Source organism: Pleurodeles waltl, chromosome 2_1 (genome assembly GCF_031143425.1).
Source record: "Pleurodeles waltl isolate 20211129_DDA chromosome 2_1, aPleWal1.hap1.20221129, whole genome shotgun sequence".
NCBI classification, from domain to species: Eukaryota; Metazoa; Chordata; class Amphibia; order Caudata; family Salamandridae; genus Pleurodeles; species Pleurodeles waltl.
The window spans coordinates 45,090,003-45,109,086 of NC_090438.1; the positions used below are offsets into that span (position 1 = coordinate 45,090,003).

At 44.7% G+C, this 19,084-nt stretch overlaps 1 protein-coding gene across 12 annotated transcripts in view; it reads right to left on the minus strand.

Annotated features, from left to right (window-relative positions):
* DLG3 (discs large MAGUK scaffold protein 3) overlaps nucleotides 1–19,084 on the minus strand; it is a 1,213,683-nt gene that overhangs the window by 134,879 nt on the left and 1,059,720 nt on the right. For all 12 annotated transcript variants that reach the window (XM_069209533.1, XM_069209549.1, XM_069209524.1 and 9 more), the window contains one exon: nucleotides 8,804–8,980. In XM_069209533.1, coding sequence (XP_069065634.1) covers nucleotides 8,804–8,980 — 177 coding nt within the window. The remainder of the gene's footprint in view (nucleotides 1–8,803; nucleotides 8,981–19,084) is intronic.

The window sequence follows — 19,084 nt, forward strand, 5'->3', positions numbered from 1 at the left end:
CTGTTCATGGCATGTAGTGCTGTAGATTCACATGCTTTGCATAAGTCCGCCACCTGGAGTGTTACAAGTTGTTGGTTAAAAAAAAAAAAAAAAAAAAAAAAAGCTTTTTGAGCTAAGGGATTGAGTGACTCCTCATCCTCTGTGGTATTTCGCATGGGCATCGAGTCCTTTGTTAGATTGTTTTACCGCAGGCGGGTGAGGAAAGGAACGCATAGAGAGTAAAGAGAAAGCTGTCCATGCAATGTATTTACGTATGTACAATATTTATATGTTAATGTAACTGCAACGGCTAGAGGTGTTCAGGGGAAAGGGAGGGCGCATGTAAATCTACAGCACTACATGCTACGAACAGATGTCTACTGGGTAAGTAACATTTTCTTTTCAATGGCATGTGTGGCTGTAGATACACATGCTTTGCATAGACCCTAAAGCAGTCCCTCCATGTAAGCGTTAGCTAACCTGTAGGAGATGCAGTTGATTGAAAAAGTGTTCTAAGCACTGTCTGGCCAACACTGGCTTGTTGGTGTGCTAATATGTCTAAACAATAGTTTTTAGTAATTGTATCTGGGGTAGAGCATGTAGAAGCTTTACACATCAGCTATGGGGATATTACCTAGAAAAGCTATACAAGCACCCTTCTTTCTGGTGGAGTGTGCCTTGAGAGGGGGGGGGGGCGGGTGGGGGTTGATAGGCAACTTATGTTTGCCTTTAACATAGCAAGTTTGAACACAGTTGAATATCCATCTGGCAATACCATTTTTGATCCTGGGTTACCCTTGTGAGGTATTCAAAATGCTACAAATTATGTTTAGATTTTCTAAACCTTTTGGTTCTGTCAATATAATACATGAGAGCCTTTCTAACATCTAGTGTGTGAAGAGCTCTTTCTGCTATGGAGTCTGGTTGTGGAAAGAAGACTGGTAATTTAATAGAGTGGTTGATATGGAATTGTGAGACTACTTTAGGAAGGAATTTAGGGTGTGTTGGAAGATCTACTCTATCCCTGTGTATTTTGTAAGAATGGTTCCCCTAAACCTAAAGCCTGGAGCTCACTTACACGTCTTAGAGAAGTGACAGCCACTAGGAAAGCCACTTTCCATGAAAGGAAAAGTAATTGGCATGAATGCATTGGCTCAAAAGGTGGGCCAATGAGCCTAGTAAGAATGTTAAGATTCCAGGATGGTGCTGGAGCTACCTTAGGTAGAATAACTCTTAAGGCCTTCCACAAAAGCCTTAAATGGTATTCTAAATATAGAGAGGTGTGTTATCTGGTTTGAAGATATACAGCTATAGCTGCTAAATGGAGAGGAACAGATGAAAATGCTAATTTTGCTTTCTGCAAATGTAGCAAATAAACAATGTTTTGAACTGAAGAACTGAGTGTGTCATTATGTTTAGGTTGACAGTAGCATACACATGTTTCCATTTTGTAGCATAACACTGCCTGGTCGTAGGTTTACATGCTTCTCTCAGATTGTCCATACATTCTGGCAGCAGTTTTAAGTTTCCGAAATCTATGACTTTGGGAGCCATATCGCAAGGTTGAGAGATTTGGGGTCTGGATGCCTTATCTGTCCTTGATTCTGAGTGAGAAAGTCCGACCTGTTGGGGAGCTTCGCGTGTGGAACTAGTGACAGATCCAGAAGTGTCATGAGCCAAGGTTGACATGCCCATGTGGGAGCTACAGGGATCAGGGCAAGAGAGGTTTGCTTCAATTTGTAAACTAGAGCTGGGAAAGAGTGGAAGAGATGGATAAGTGTCAGCAAATATCCCTGACCAATTCATCCATAGTGCATTGCCCTTGGACTGAGGGTGTGGGAATCTGGACTCAAATTTTTGACATTTTGTATTTTCTGAGGTGGTGAAGAGGTCTATTTCGGGTGTTACCCATTTTGGGAAGCACTGCTGAAGGACTTTTGGGTGGAGTTCCCACTCATGGACTTCTTGCTGCATCCTGCTGAGCAGGTCTGTAAACTAGTTGCCCTTGCCTGGGAGATATTCTGCCACTAAGTGAATGTGGTAGTGAATTGTCCATTTCCATATTGTTTGAGCAAGATGTGACTGCTGAGATGAGCGTGTGACCCCATTCCCCTATTTCTGCAGATAATACATGGCTGTCATGTTGTCTGTATGGACTAAAACCACTTTGTGCAAGAGCTGTGGAAGAAAAGCCTTTGGTGCTAGGAAGACTGCTTGAAGCTCAAGGTAACTTATATGTAAAGACTGATAACTGGGATTCCATAGTCCTTGTATCTTGAGGTTGTGGGGGTGAGCTTCCCAACCTGTCTGTGATGCGTCTAGTCAGAATGATCGGAAGCACAGGGTCCAGAAATGGCTGCCCCTTGGACAAGTTGGCAGAATTCCACCATTGCAGAGCGCGGTGAGTCTGGCGGTCCAACAACACTCGTTCTTCCGGATGATCCTATGACTGAAAGTACTGATGAGACAGACACTGCTGTAGAGGTTGCATGTGCAGTCTGGCATGAGGTACGATGGCAATGCCAGATGTCATCATTCCTAATAGTCGCATCACAGTTTTCACTGCATAAGTATAGTCTTGCTGTAACTGGGAAATTCAAGTTTGAAAAGTTTGAATCCAAACTGGACTTGGATATGCTAAACCTAACTGCGCATTGAGCACTGCTCCTAGATAAGGCTGTATCTGCAAAGGTGGGAGAAGGGATTTTAGAAAGTTGATGGTGAATCCCAGAGTGTGAAAAAGATCCACTGTTAGCGGAGTGTGAAGCTGACCGAGTTGTAACGTATTGGCTTTGATGAACCAATTGTCCAAGTAAGGGAAGACATGAATGTGTTGAAGTATGAGATGTAAGGAAACTACTGCTAGACATTTTGTGAATACCTCAGGAGCGGTTGTGACCCGAAAGGTAACATCTTGAACTGGTAATGCTGCCCCACAATTACGAATCAGAGGTATTTGTGAAGTGCTGGGTGAATGTGAATATGAAAGTAGGTGTCTTTTAGATCCATCGCCGTCATAAAGTCGCCTTGCTGTAACAGTGGAATGACACCTTGGAGAGTGACCATGTGGAAATGCTCTGAAAGAATGTAGAGATTTCATGGTCTGAGATCTAGGATTGGCCTGAGCGATCCGTCCTTCTTTGGTATAAGGAAGTATAGGGAGTATACTCCTGATCACTGATATGACAAGGGGACAGGTTCTATAGCCTCTTTGAGAAGGAGGGTTTGAACCTCTTTGTTCAGAAGAGTAAGGTGTTCTTGTGAGAATTTGTGAGTGCATGGGGGAATGTTTGGTGGATTGGAAGTGAGCTGCAGACAATAGCCAAGTTCGATAATTGAGAGGACCCACAGGTCTGTGGTGATATAGGACCATTGTGGTTAAAAGTGTTTTAGTCTTCCCACTACTGGAGAGGGGTGAGGTGGTGGAAGCTCACATTTAGGGTGCAGTGGAGGCAAATCCTAGGGAGGTGGATGCCTTACCTCTGCCCTTATTAGTGCCTCTGTATGATCCCCTGAAGGAACCTCTGCTATAAAAGTGGGAGGCTTGTCGGCTCTGTGCTGTAAACAATTGTTTGAAGCCACCCCTGAACGGTGGCCAGCAAAAAGTATCACGTTGTGTAGTGTTTAGTAGTTCCCCCATTGCTTTAGCTGTTTCTGTGTCTTTTTTTTTTTTTTTTTTTTTTAAGTTTTCAAGTGTGGTATCTAGTTGTTGTACAAATAGGTGTTCCCTATCAAATGTAATGTTGAGTACTGCCTGCTGTACATTCCAGCCTGAAACCTGAACACCTAAGCCACGCATGCCTGCGTATGATGACGCTTGTGTTGATACTACGTCTTGCTGTATCTGCAACATCTATTGTGCAATAGATGGAATTTTTGGTGGTAGCTTGACCCTCTGATACTATTTCTTGCGCCCTCGTGCAATGTTCCTCTGGGAGGTACTCAAGGAGACCCTCCATTTCATCCCATTAGGCCCTATCATAATGCACTAGTAGTGCTTGTAAGTTGGCGATACGCCAATGATTGTCTGCTTGTACTGGTTCCCTGTTGGTCAGTGAACTGCTCTGCCTCCCGTAACTCCACCAGTAAGTAGAGCCCTCACTCCTCTGAACTCCTGACCTCTGTCAGGAGTTCGAGGCCCTCCTCCACCCACAGCCTTCTGCCTGCGCCTCATCCCTGGTGTCTAGTGGGGAGCTCTGCTTTCCCACTAGGCTGCCCTCTGCCTCTCTCCTCCTTTTTCCTGCTTCGCTCTGTGTGGTTTCTCTCCCCTGTGTCTTTTGTGCTCCTTTTGCCTTTCGCTCTCCACAGTGCTCATTCACCTTTTTGCCTCCTTTTGCCTTTCGCTCTCCACAGTGCTCCTTCTGCCTTTGCCTCACTTCTGTATTACACCCTTTCTCGTATTTTTCTCCCCTCACTCCACTCTCTCTCTTTCCTCTCTTCCCCCACTGCTGCTGCCCAGCCCCCTCTCCTGTCTCTCGCTGCATTCCTGCCGCTGCCCCCCCCCCTTTTCGTGCCGTTTTCCGCCCCCGCCTCCCAGCTGTCCTCTCCTCCCTCCCCTCCTTACTTAATGGCAACCGCGCCAAAGGCAAGCCCCTCTGCACCTGGATCGCGCCCTGGAACCCCTGGTTCTCCCGCCCGCGACACTCGACTACGCTACAACCCCACCACCATCCACACGCTCAACGCCGGCCGCTAATCCACCTGCCATCAAGCCACCTCACAGCTCACTCACGGACCTTTCTCTTGCCAGAACTGCACCGTCACTAGCCTCCACGCCAATGACCCACCAGCCAAGGCAGGACGCAACCATCTCAAATGCATCCTACTCAACACCCACTCCGTCCAGAAACACGCCGTCGAACTCTGGAACCTACTCGACTCAGCCTCCCCAGACGTCACCTTCCTGACCGAGACCTGGATGAACCCCTCCTCTGCGCCTGACATCGCCATAACCATCCCGGAGGGCTACAAGATCACCCACACGGACCGCACCAGCAGACCAGGAGGAGGCATCGCCATCGTCCACAGGAATACCATCAGAATCACGACCAGCACTGAAGACTCCCTCAGCACCGCCGAACACTTGCATTTCCAGATCCACACCATTCCAAACACCATCCTCAGAGGGACCCTGGTTTACAGACCCCCCCTGCCCCTGACAGCAGTTCAGAGACTATCTCGACGTCATCGGTGCGCACGCCCTCACATCCACAGACTACATACTCCTCAGGGACCTGAAATTCCACCTCAAGAACACCAACGACAACTCCACCATCCTGCTCGCCAACCTCGGCCTCAAGCAGCTCGTCACAACACCCACTCCGCAGGACACACACTCGATCCCATTTTCTCCACCAGCAAACACGTCTCCTTCAGCCACACAACCGAACTCCACTCCGGACTGACCACCGCTTTATCCACTTCTCCTTCGAGAAACCCACAACACACCATCACCCACAACGGATTCCCCACCGCAGAAGGAACAAGATTACCGAAGACCAGCTGATCACCACCCTCTCCCGGAACACACCTATTAACACCGCCAATACAGCAGCCCGCTGAGTGCCAACACTCTCGTCCCGATCAAGAAACCCTCTAACAGACGCACTAACAGAAAGGCCTTCTGGTTCACCGCTGACCTCCAAGAATCCAAGCAAACATGACGAAGACTCAAGAAAAAGTGGCGCCAAGAACAGACATCGGACAGCCACACAGCCCTCAAGAACGCCATCCACAGACACCACCAACTTACCTGAACCTCCAAAAGAACCCCCTTCAAAGAACGCATCGCCAACAATGCACACAGCTACAAGGAGCACTTCAACATCGTGAAGGAACTCCCCAACCCCAACATCAACGACATCCCACCATCACAACACCTCTGCGACTCCCTAGCCACCTTCTTCTACTGCAAGATAAGACATCCATGACCGCTTCAATACCCAGACCCCCCCCGTCAACCACCAACACCACAGACTCACTGCCCACCAGCCTCCTGCTCTCCTGGACCAACGTCAACGACACCATCAAAATCATGAACACCATCCACTCCGGGCTCACCATCCGACCCCTGCACTCACAACATCCTCAACAAAGCTTCTCCGTCATCGCACCCCAACTCCGGAAGATCATCAACAGTTCCTTCGAGACCGCCACCTTCCTGAAGAGCTGGAAACACATCAAGATCAACGCCCTCCTCAAGAAACCCAATGCGGACCTAAAGGACCTCATGAACTTTCAGCCCATCTCCCTGCTCCCCTTCCCGGTAAAAGTAATCAAGAAAATTGTCAAACAACTGACCCATTTCCTCGTGGAGAACACCACTCTGGACCCATCCCAATCTGGTTTCTGCAGCAACCACAGCACCGAAACCACCCTTATCTATGGCACCGACGATATCAGGACCATACTTGACAACGGCAAAACGGCGGCCACTCCAGATGTTGATCTGTGTGGGAAAATTTAGAGTGACATTGAGGGCAAAACCGAAATTGAGTACATTCCATTAGCTCTGCATAGTCCAACACAACGTGGAGGAGTAGGGCCGAGATGGGCGAGGACGCCCCAAGCTGGAATTCAGACGGCCGACGCAATAGAGTGAAGACGAGATCGAAATACAATAAAGCCTCTGATAGAAAGATCGAAGAAAATGGTTCTGGGTGGACAGAGTCGAGAAAAATCAAAGAAAGAGGAACACACATCCGAGCGCAACAGCGGAGAGAAAAACAATTTAACAAAGGACTTCATGGCCCATGCGCAATACCATCAAGAGGAGTCACTCGATCCCAAGGCTCAAAGCTTCTTCGGAGAAAAATAACTTGTAACACTCAGGACCCAACACTAGATGGCAGACTTATGCAAAGCATGTGTATCTATAGCCACACATGCCATCAAAATCTTTTCTTTGCAAATGTTTACTAAGATCTTGCATTCAGCGCTAATGATTATCAATGGAGACAGTCTAAAGGAGATTGAACATTTATTATGTCATATGAAGTAGAAGAAAAAGTTACCAATACATTATTATATTTAATATGTACGTGTAATATTCAACTTGACAATGTTGGCCGAGGGGCCGTTGGTTAGGGTTGACTTCTACTTGTTTATCTCTTTTCTTTGATAAAACACTTTTTTGGTTAGACATTGTGGTGTCCTCCCATTCACTGGCAACAAGGGTTGGAGCCAATCCCATGCATGCACACCACAACGCAATGGATTTCAAATGTCTTTGCTATTTGATTGTTAATGTGCAACTTGCTAACCTTAGTTACACAGTCAAAAAAGGTGAAATTACCACATCTATGGAAAAACATTTTCTGGTGCAGCCCACAATGGAGGCAATACTAATTCAGAAAAATAGAAGTTTAGGTGCGCCAAACTACAAATTAATCAGAATACTATGGTTCACTGCTTCTGTAAAAAAACAAACTTAATTTTACTTCTTCACAAACAGCCTTATTTTATTTGACACACTTATTTGACAAAAGCATTTTTACACGAAGAACTGGTCATGGTAAAAATTCAGGATTCTGTATGACTCCTTCGCCTCGGATCTGCTACACGGCAACAGTGGCTCGGTTGGCTCAGAGGGCTTTCTCGGTTACAGAGGAGTCCGAGCAGAAGGCTGTAGTAGTACCCACCCGGTCTACATCCGGCTTCCTGACAGAAGAGGAAGCAGCAGACTTTTTCTAAAAGAGTACCATGGAAGGTACCGTTTCTGGCCCTTTAGTGCGGTGGTTCCTACCTGTCTGACCTCTGTGGAGCCTCACATTTATAACTATCCTGTGACCCGGAGACCCTGCACTGAATCATCATTAGAATCCAGGAATCCCCCACTGAGTCACCACTGGAAGCCAGGACCCTCACATTTATAATTATCCTGTGACCCGGGGACCCTGCACTGAATCATTACTGGAATCCAGGAATCCCCCACTGAGTCACCACTGGAAGCCAGGACCCTCACATTTATAATTATCCTGTGACCCGGGGACCCTGCACTGAATCATTACTGGAATCCTGGAATCCCCCACTGAGTCACCACTGGAAGCCAGGACCCTGGCCTAAACAATATCGACGATTTCAACCACAAAGTTATACACTCAAAAAATACAGAAACAAGCTTTCCATCAAACACATACACAATGACAACAAGTTTTATTTAATTTGAAAACAGATTCAATAGGATAGTTGGAGCTTTTCTAAATTCAATTGAAGCCACACATCATCCATACTATATTCTGTTTGACGCACCTGCACTGCTCCCATGAATTAATCTGAGGATACTAATATAATTTAGTCTCCAATTTCAAAGTCCTTGACATTTACGGTACGTTTAAAAAAAGAAAAAATGTTATGCAGTGTTCCTTAGTGCAGATGAGCAAAGCCATGCCCTGACAAAACAGAGGTTTGGAGGGGGAAAAATAGAGTTTGAGGGTTCCCTCACACTAGACACGCAGTAGACAAAAAGAGTTTAAACCTCCCCTCCGCCTCGCTGTTCAGGGTTCGAGTCACAATGCGGTGGACAGACTATAAGTAACATACTGTGGTGGTCAATGTTAATTGTACATGTATACTCTAGCCTATATAATTACTAAGGAGGATTCCCTGTCCAACAGGCAATAATTCAAGCATGAATCTGTGGAATGCTGCAAACGCTATGAGGACCAAGCAATGGCGCTGTGCACGGTTGCTCTTCAAAGCAAGCTGCACTTAATGAAATAAAATGCAGTCAGGCAAACAATCACCAGAAAAAAGATCTAACTGTCCCCAAACGTCAGTCTTGATAACAGCAACAACGAATGCCCAATCACAAGGAGAGACTTACCTTTTTTTGCTAGGGATCACTCCTATCTGTTCACTCTCCCCATGGGGCGTGACTAGTCTCGCCTGCCACCACTCATCGTCTGAAGCATTGATCACGTGTAAAATGTCCCCATATGAGAAGCTCAGGCCTTGACTCGGTAGGCAACTGTCTCGTGTCCTATCGTAATCAAAAAGAGCCCTGAAAGGAAAACGTAGGAAGATTAGGGATGCAACATCAGCTAAGAGAAAGACAGCACAAGGTAACATGAGATCTCTTCATTTTACAAGACATAACTCACACGAGGACTATAATGGCTCCAAAACACATTAAGAAGCTAAAATAAATCACATGATTCCTACCAGCTTTAACAAATCACTTCTGTGTACAGGTAATATTGTATAACATATGAGTTTTACTTAATGCTGTGCATCAACTAGCCCTGGACTCAGCACCCTGAAGTCTGTACGAAGCGCTTATGTTAAATCACAAAAGAGAAGATATTTCATGCAAATCCTATTTCGCCAAAGAAATCTTAATTGAAGACAAACGGTTTCCCATATGTTGAACTTGAATCCCTTTCAATAAGAAAAAAAACTTCAGAAAACAAAAATTATATTTTTTAAAACACCTGTAGATGTGTATCTGCAAACTACATTAATTGGAGTGTGTGTTCATTGCAAAAACAAGCCAATTTAGCATTACAATAATTTCCCTCAACTAGAGTCAAAGTAAAACAATAGTAAAGCAATAGAAGGAAAAAGTAAAGATCGGAATGAAGGTTACCAAAGTCAACAAACAACTAAAGCACTGACTCCTGAGCGGAAGCAGTCCCTTCCATGCACTACCCAACTCCTCCCCTGAGGTCAGCAAAGTCAGACAGGGTTGAGCGAGGATCGAGTGAAGTTGTCCCACGTCAGACAGGGTGAAGCAAGGATCGAGTGAAGAAGTCCCAATTCAGATAGAGTGGAGCAAGGATCGAGTGAAGATGCCCCAAGTAAGACCGTGTGGAGTAAGGATCAAGAGGGAATGTCTCAAGTCAGACAGGGTGGAGCAAGGATCGAGTTAATATGTCGAAAGTAAGACAGTGTGGAGTAAGGACCGAGTGAAGATGCCCCAAGTTAGACAGGGAGGAGCGAGGATCGAGTGAAGATGTCTCAAGTCAGACAGGGTGGAGCAAAGATCGAGTGAGGAAGATGTCCCAAGTCAAATAGGCTGGAGTAAGGATTGACTGAATATGTCCCAATTAAGACAGTGTGGAGTAAGGATTGAGTGAATATGTCCCAACTCAGACAGGGTGGAGCATGGATTGGGTTAAATTCTCCCAAGTCAGAAAGGGTGGAGTGAGGATCGAGTGAGGAATATGTCTCAAGTCAGAAAGGGTGGAGCAAGAATTGAGGTAAGATGTAAGGAAGCAGCACCTACTGTGTCGTACAATACCCTTTACATGAAGTTCGTCTCACTCCATTTATACGGGACAGAAAAGTTCTAAACGCTTACATACAAAAATAGAGCATTAATGTTGCTGATGAGGCAGGTGGAATACTGAGGATTTTTATGAAGCCTGACATAAGGAAGCACCAGGATTATAATACATTGAATTTCTTTATCTTGATTAACAGTCAAGCACTGGAGAGAGGTGGACCAAGATTCTCACTTAACAGTACCCTTATCCATCTAAAAATAATTTGAAAAAAGTGCCTAAAGAGACACGGCCCACTTGGGTTCTTGTCCATAGAATAAAATCTAGAAGCTGTGTTTAAGCATGGGCATATTTCAAGGTGGTTCCTTTGTATCTGAAATGGAAACATTTCCATCATACCCACAGGGGCAGCTTTGCGCCTTCATGGAGGTATCCTTTCGACTCAGGAACTGGTTTCTAGGCTTCGTACAACCACAGATTTATACACTAGACAACATTTTGCCATGGACTGCTTGGCAGGAGCTACACCTGTTCTGATGGTGCCACATTTATTTTTCCAAAGAAAGACAAAGTGAAATGGGTTTAGTCTAAATTGAACAATCTGACAAAAACGAAGGGGCAGGGGTCTCTATTTTGTAGATAATTATGTTAGGTTCTGTAAACTCAATGCTTGAATTTTACTTGCTGTATGTATTGATGTAATGTTAGCAGGGCTACAGTTTTCCATTAACGGTGCTGCAGAAATGTTTAGTGCTTGGGCCCCTGAGTGGGAACGATCAATTTGGAAACAACAATAGTAACACCACCATTATGGACTTCTGATTGGAGAGAGAATGTAAATGGCTCTCAGGACTTATTTCATCAGTGGCAAAGTGAAAATAGAAGAAGGTGAAGGACAAGATTTGTAGGACGAGGATAGCAGCTATATGCCTCCTAATGGGCACCAGACAGTGCTAGATGCAGCAGCTATGGCAGGAGAGATGCTTCCCGGGCATCAGATTTTTTTTTATTTTTTTTTCTTTACACATCAGACGCAATAGCTTTTCCACAAAAAAACATATTGCACACTGATGAAGGGACGCTTACATTCTTTTAGAACCTGCATAAGTCTGAGGTGACTTCAAAAGGCCCCATGGCAAGACCTCAGGAGACAGAACGTCAGGAAGTGTTGAAGCGTGTCTTCTGATCCAAGGGAATATATGGTCTACAAGGCATACATATAACAACATGCTCATTACTACATGCAAAATGAATCCACTAGGGGGTGATAAGCATTATGCAGGATTTGCACCTACTAAACTTACTGATTGTTGTAATCACAAGAACATTGCCCATGGATTCCAGTTTAAGGAATCTATAAGATTAATATAACATTGTATTGCTTTTAAACAAGTCTATGTGACAATCCTTAAAACCTGAAAAGCGTTGTGTATGCTGAGAGACAATTTTATAGACATCTATGCATTTTAATTGTGTTTATTTCCTTACTTATTCCTCTCAATATAATGACTCTGAAACGAGTGTACGTTCAGGAAGTGAGTCAACTCCTGCCCAAATGAAGTGGGAGAAGTAAAAACAAAAAAAACTAAAAGAAAGAAATGTCCAAACATTTGGAGAGTCTCACTACCAATAGGAGCACAAATATATCAATGATACACATACAAATAGCCTCCTGCACTTCTTAATAATCTGATTCCATCCATTTAACTTTAAGATAAAAAAGACTTTGATGTTCATCAAAATTTTACAATTTTAAACGAGAAGGGGTGGTCTGAGAAAACAGATGTGGGAGGTGGATGCTGGGCAATGGAAATCATTTCTCACCCTCCACTATTTTAGTCCTTAAACATATATAAAAATATTCCATAAAAGACACAGCTAAACCTCCTCCCACCACAATCATTAACCACAAGAAGCACTCGTTAAAATAACAAAATTTAACAGAAATTGCAAATAGAGTACTCTGGAGTCAGTGTTGTAGACACAAAAGCAATAATCCATATATTTCTGGAAAAAATAAGATAATCTTTAACTGATGTTTCAATATCCCATAATTGAATATCAATGTCCAAGTCCAATTCCATAAAGTTTCAAGAACCTGTCATGTGTGTTGCTCCAATCTTATTACATGACCAAAATACAAAGTCCATATGTCTTCAGTCAAGAATCGGTAACGTTCTTCAAAGGTGCCATATAATTATATCATCAATACTGGTTTCAACCTCACATCCACTTTTACAGCCAACACATGTTTCGTCCGGGAGTTTCCCAATGACTTCGTCAGGGCTGCAATTGTATAAATTCATATTAATTCAATCTGAATCCATCATCCTGGTTGAACGATGATATCAGGAAACCACCACCAATTCACCAAGAGGTGGGTAGATAATTTGTTAAAATTATTCAAACATGCATCCTTATGTGTGGTAGTACCCCATAATGTGAATGATGCACTATTTATTCATGAACTTCGTGCATCAGGTTAATAGTTAGAAGCGTGAAATTAGTACACAAATGTAAGAATTAGTAAATTATATCCAATATAGAGATTCTAAATCCCATTAAATCACACACCTCACATATCATTTCGTGACCCTAATGCTTGGTGAAACCTCTAATGTCCTAATGTATGTGAGAATAAGCCCATAATCTTACCTACAAATACACAAATCCGTATTTTAGCGTACATACTCCTTATTGGTATGCCCACATGTATACTGCCTACTAAACAAAATTATCCTGATGTTGGTATCTTCTGTAGAGCAAGTACAAACACCGGCTAAGTAACTTGCCATTAAAACATCAGATACTAATATCACCATAATCCCTGAGACCACATACACTTATATCTAAAAGCAACTAGAACACTCACTTTCACTAGGAGTATTAAAATTATATCATATTGTCAACACAAGCCAAAAGGCTTCACTGTACATACAATTATGAACCTGACAAAGCATGTCACAAAATGCCTAATAGTTCACCCCACTATGAGTATATTACGAAATATAGCCAAAACATATCCTTTTAAATATAAATATTAGGTCTGAACTGAATTATCGGCACATATCGAATATTGCTGTTGCTATAAAGAATCCAAAACTTCTCACGGCATACCGTCTTGAACGAACCAACTCACCCGATTTCTAATCATATTATTGAGCTTCAAGAAACTTGAATCTGCTTCCTGCACGCGAGTATGCGTCGGGCTCCTGTATCGCTTATCCGTGTTCGGCAGTGTCTTCCAATCTTAAATATAGGGGACGGCTGAGTACTAACCCGTTCCCTAAGATCTCGCGCTAATAGATCCAGTCTTCACCCATGACATAAAAGAAGGACTAAACTACTGGCGGGCATCTTGGAAGTAAACATAATACAATATCACAATACCACAAACATCTAGCTCAATATCCTCAGCAAACTTCATAATTCATCGACTTCAGCCTGCTTTATTGGAAAATGTTTAACTTTAAGGGGCTTATATTCAAGTGACTGGGCGACCAGGTGTGCACCACCTTTTTCTTGAATGTTTAATGTTAGCAATCTAGGTGTTCATTAGACCTCTGTGGTGAAGTAGAGTACAGCACTGGGGAATCATAAGGTAGACTGCTGCTGCAAGAACATGTCAGACGTTTACTCACAAGGATGAGGAGAATATTTGAAAACTTAGAGAAAATGTTTCCTAAATTTAGCTTTAGTTTATTTTACTGACAGAGGCCTGAAGATTCCTGGATGAAGCTTTGCTGTTCCTTATTATCTCAAGGAACATTATATTGTCTGAACTTGAAATTACTTTTCATGGACACCAAGCCTTAAGTAGATTTTCAATGGTCATTAACTTTCTCAATTTGTAAAGAATCTTTCAGTTTGGAGATGGCTTCATAATCCTTCCCCTACCGGTGAGCAGCAAAGGTTAATTCTCAGGGATATTAACAGATATTTTTTGACCTAGGCATGATGTGTACTACAAACCTGAAAGCTCCGATTGTATATATGTAGGCTATATAATATATGGGTTTCTGTAATCCCTGTAAAAACACCAGTCTCTAATTTCTTTATAATCGTAGACTTATGATACTTAGTCGCTAATTATAAAGAAAAGACGTCAGATTTTGACATCACAATACCTGCTGCCAGAGCCAGCAGCCAAGAGGAAACACAGGTAAGGCCATAGAGCATACGTGATACAGCTGTTTAAACAACAAAAACAGAACATCGCTTTTCTTTCTTCTGCTCTATTTTTGAACTTATGACTAGCAGCAAGAACGTTTTACACACATTATATAGTTAGAGAAAAGGTAGAATCTTTCTGCATGTTGTAGGAGGCTGGACTTGCTTGTAGTGAGTACCAAGGGGTACTTGCACCTTGCACCAGGCCCAGTTATCCCTTATTAGTGTATAGGGTGTCTAGCAGCTTAGGCTGATAGATAATGGTAGCTTAGCAGAGCAGCTTAGGCTGAACTAGGAGACGTGTGAAGCTACTACAGTACCACTTAGTGTCATATGCACAATATCATAAGAAAACACAATACACAGTTATACTAAAAATAAAGGTACTTTATTTTTATGACAATATGCCAAAGTATCTTAGAGTGTACCCTCAGTGAGAGGATAGGAAATATACACAAGATATATATACACAATAGCAAAAATATGCAGTATAGTCTTAGAAAACAGTGCTAACAATGTATAGTTACAATAGGATGCAATGGGGAAACATAGGGATAGGGGCAACACAAACCATATACTCCAAAAGTGGAATGTGAACCACGAATGGACCCCAAACCTATGTGACCTTGTAGAGGGTCGCTGGGACTATTAGAAAATAGTGAGAGTTAGAAAAATAACCCTCCCCAAGACCCTGAAAAGTGATTGCAAAGTGCACTAAAGTTCCCCTAAGGACAAAGAAGTCGTGTTAGAGGAATAATGCAGGAAAGACACAAACCAACAATGCAACAACTGTGGATTTCCAATCTAGGGTACCTGTGGAACAAGGGGACCAAGTCCAAAAGTCACAAGCAAGTCGGAGATGGGCAAATGCCCAGGAAATGCCAGCTGCGGGTGCAAAGAAGCTTCTACTGGACAGAAGAAGCTGAGGTTTCTGCAGGAACGAAAAGGGCTAGAGACTTCCCCTTTGGTGGACAGATCCCTCTCGCCGTGGAAAGTCGTGCAGAAGTGTTTTCCCGCCGAAAGAACGCCAACAAGCCTTGCTAGCTGCAAATCGTGCGGTTAGCGTTTTTGGACGCTGCTGTGGCCCTGGAGGGACCAGGAGGTCGCAAATTGGACCAGGAGAGAGAGGGGACGTCGAGCAAGACAAGGAGCCCTCTCAGCAGCAGGTAGCACCCGGAGAAGTGCCAGAAACAGGCACTACGAGGATGCGTGAAACGGTGCTCACCCGAAGTCGCACAAAGGAGTCCCACGTCGCCGGAGACCAACTTAGAAAGTCGTGCAATGCAGGTTAGAGTGCCGTGGACCCAGGCTTGGCTGTGCACAAAGGATTTCCGCCGGAAGTGCACAGGGGCCGGAGTAGCTGCAAAAGTCGCGGTTCCCAGCAATACAGCCCAGCGAGGTGAGGCAAGGACTTACCTCCACCAAACTTGGACTGAAGAGTCACTGGACTGTGGGGGTCACTTGGACAGAGTCGCTGGATTCGAGGGACCTCGCTCGTCGTGCTGAGAGGAGACCCAAGGGACCGGTAATGCAGCTTTTTGGTGCCTGCGGTTGCAGGGGGAAGATTCCGTCGACCCACGGGAGATTTCTTCGGAGCTTCTGGTGCAGAGAGGAGGCAGACTACCCCCACAGCATGCACAAGCAGGAAAACAGTCGAGAAGGCGGCAGGATCAGCGTTACAGAGTTGCAGTAGTCGTCTTTGCTACTATGTTGCAGGTTTGCAGGCTTCCAGCGCGGTCAGCAGTCGATTCCTTGGTAGAAGGTGAAGAGAGAGATGCAGAGGAACTCGGATGAGCTCTTGCATTCGTTATCTAAAGTTTCCCCAGAGACAGAGACCCTAAATAGCCAGAAAAGAGGGTTTGGCTACCTAGGAGAGAGGATAGGCTACTAACACCTGAAGGAGCCTATCAGCAGGAGTCTCTGACGTCACCTGGTGGCACTGGCCACTCAGAGCAGTCCAGTGTGCCAGCAGCACCTCTGTTTCCAAGATGGCAGAGGTCTGGAGCACACTGGAGGAGCTCTGGACACCTCCCAGGGGAGGTGCAGGTCAGGGGAGTGGTCACTCCCCTTTCCTTTGTCCAGTTTCACGCCAGAGCAGGGCTAAGGGGTCCCCTGAACCGGTGTAGACTGGCTTATGCAGAATTGGGCACATCTGTGCCCAACAAAGCATTTCCAGAGGCTGGGGGAGGCTACTCCTCCCCTGCCTTCACACCATTTTCCAAAGGGAGAGGGTGTAACACCCTCTCTCAGAGGAAGTCCTTTGTTCTGCCAACCTGGGCCTGGCCTGGCTGGACCCCAGGAGGGCAGATGCCTGTCTGAGGGGTTGGCAGCAGCAGCAGCTGCAGTGAAACCCCAGGAAGGGCAGTTTGGCAGTACCAGGGTCTGTGCTACAGACCACTGGGATCATGGGATTGTGCCAACTATGCCAGGATGGTATAGAGGGGGCAATTCCATGATCATAGACATGTTACATGGCCATATTCGGAGTTACCATTGTGAAGCTACATATAGGTAGTGACCTATATGTAGTGCACGCGTGTAATGGTGTCCCCGCACTCACAAAGTTCAGGGAATTGGCTCTGAACAATGTGGGGGCACCTTGGCTAGTGCCAGGGTGCCCTCACACTAAGTAACTTTGCACCTAACCTTTACCAGGTAAAGGTTAGACATATAGGTGACTTATAAGTTACTTAAGTGCAGTGTAAAATGGCTGTGAAATAACGTGGACGTTATTTCACTCAGGCTGCAGTGGCAGGCCTGTGTAAGAATTGTCAGAGCTCCCTATGGGTGGCAAAAGAAATGCTGCAGCCCATAGGGATCTCCTGGAACCCCAATACCCTGGGTACCTCAGTACCATATACTAGGGAATTATAAGGGTGTTCCAGTAAGCCAATGTAAATTGGTAAAAATGGTCACTAGCCTGTTAGTGACAATTTGGAAAGAAATGAGAGAGCATAACCACTGAGGTTCTGATTAGCAGAGCCTCAGTGAGACAGTTAGTCACTACACAGGTAACACATTCAGGCATACTTATGAGCACTGGGGCCCTGGGTTTACCAGGGTCCCAGTGACACATACAACTAAAACAACATATATACAGTGAAAAATGGGGGTAACATGCCAGGCAAGATGGTACTTTCCTACACAAACCCCCCCCCCCCCAAACGAAGGACAATAAGACTAGCCATGACCTGATGAGTCTTCATTGTCTAAGTGGAAATATCTGGAGAGTCCATCTGCATTGGAGTGGCTACTCCCAGGTCTATGTTCCACTGTATAGTCCATTCCCTGTAGGGATATGGACCACCTCAACAATTTAGGATTTTCACCTTTCATTTGTTTTAGCCAAAGTAGAGGTTTGTGGTCTGTCTGAACAATGAAGTGAGTGCCAAACAGGTATGGCCTCAACTTCTTCAGAGCCCAGACCACAGCAAAGGCCTCCCTCTCAATGGCAGACCAACGCTTTTCTCTAGGGGTCAACCTCCTACTAATAAAAGCAACAGGTTGATCCTGGCCCTCAGAATTAAGTTGTGATAGGACTGCCCCTACTCCTAATTCAGATGCATCAGTTTGGACATAGAATTTTTTTAGAGTAACAAGGGCTTTTCAGGACAGGTGCAGAGCACATGGCCTGCTTCAGCTCCTCAAAAGCTTTCTGACAGTTTGCTGTCCATAATACCTTTTTAGGCATTTTCTTGGATGTGAGGTCATTAAGAGGGGCTGCAATGGAGCCATAGTTCTTAATGAACCTCCTGTAATACCCAGTGAGGCCTAGGAAGGCTCTCACCTGAGTCTGAGTGGTAGGGGGAACCCAATCAATAATTGTTTGGATTTTCCCCTGAAGTGGTGCAATCTGTTCCCCACCAACAAGGTGTCCCAGATAAACCACCTTACCCTGCCCTATCTGGCACTTTGAAGCCTTGATAGTGAGGCCTGCCTTTTGCAGGGCCTCCAAAACTTTCCATAGGTGGACCAGGTGATCATCCCAGCTGGAGCTAAAGACAGCTATATCGTCCAAATATGCTGCACTGAAAGCTTCCAGCCCTTGCAGGACTGTGTTCACCAACCTCTGAAAAGTGGCAGGTGCATTTTTTAAACCAAAAGGCATTACAGTAAACTGGTAATGTCCTCCAATGGTTGAAAATGCAGTCTTAGGTTAAGCATCTTCTGACAATTTGATCTGCCAATACCCTGCAGTTAAGTCAAAAGTGCTTAGATACTTGGCAGATGCCAGTGTATCTATGAGCTCATCTGCCCTGGGTATAGGGTGAGCATCAGTTTTGGTTACCAAGTTGAGACCTCTATAGTCTACACAAAACCGCATTTCCTTCTTTCCATCTTTGGAATGGGGTTTTGGTACCAGTACCACAGGAGAAGCCCATGGACTGTCAGAGTGCTCAACCACTCCTAGTTCTAACATTTTCTGGACCTCTTGCTTTATGCAGTCCCTGACATGGTCAGGCTGCCTATAGATCTTACTTTTGACAGGTAAACTGTCTCCAGTATCTATAGTGTGCTCACACCAAGAAGTGGTACCTGGCACAGTAGAGAAGAGTTCAGAGAATTGATCTAGGAGATTTATGCAATTGCCTTTCTGCTCAGCAGTAAGACAATCAGCCAAAACTACACCTTCCACAAGAGCATCTTGTTCTGTGGAAGAGAAGAGATCAGGTAGAGGATCACTGTCTTCTTCCTGTCCCTCATCAGTTGCC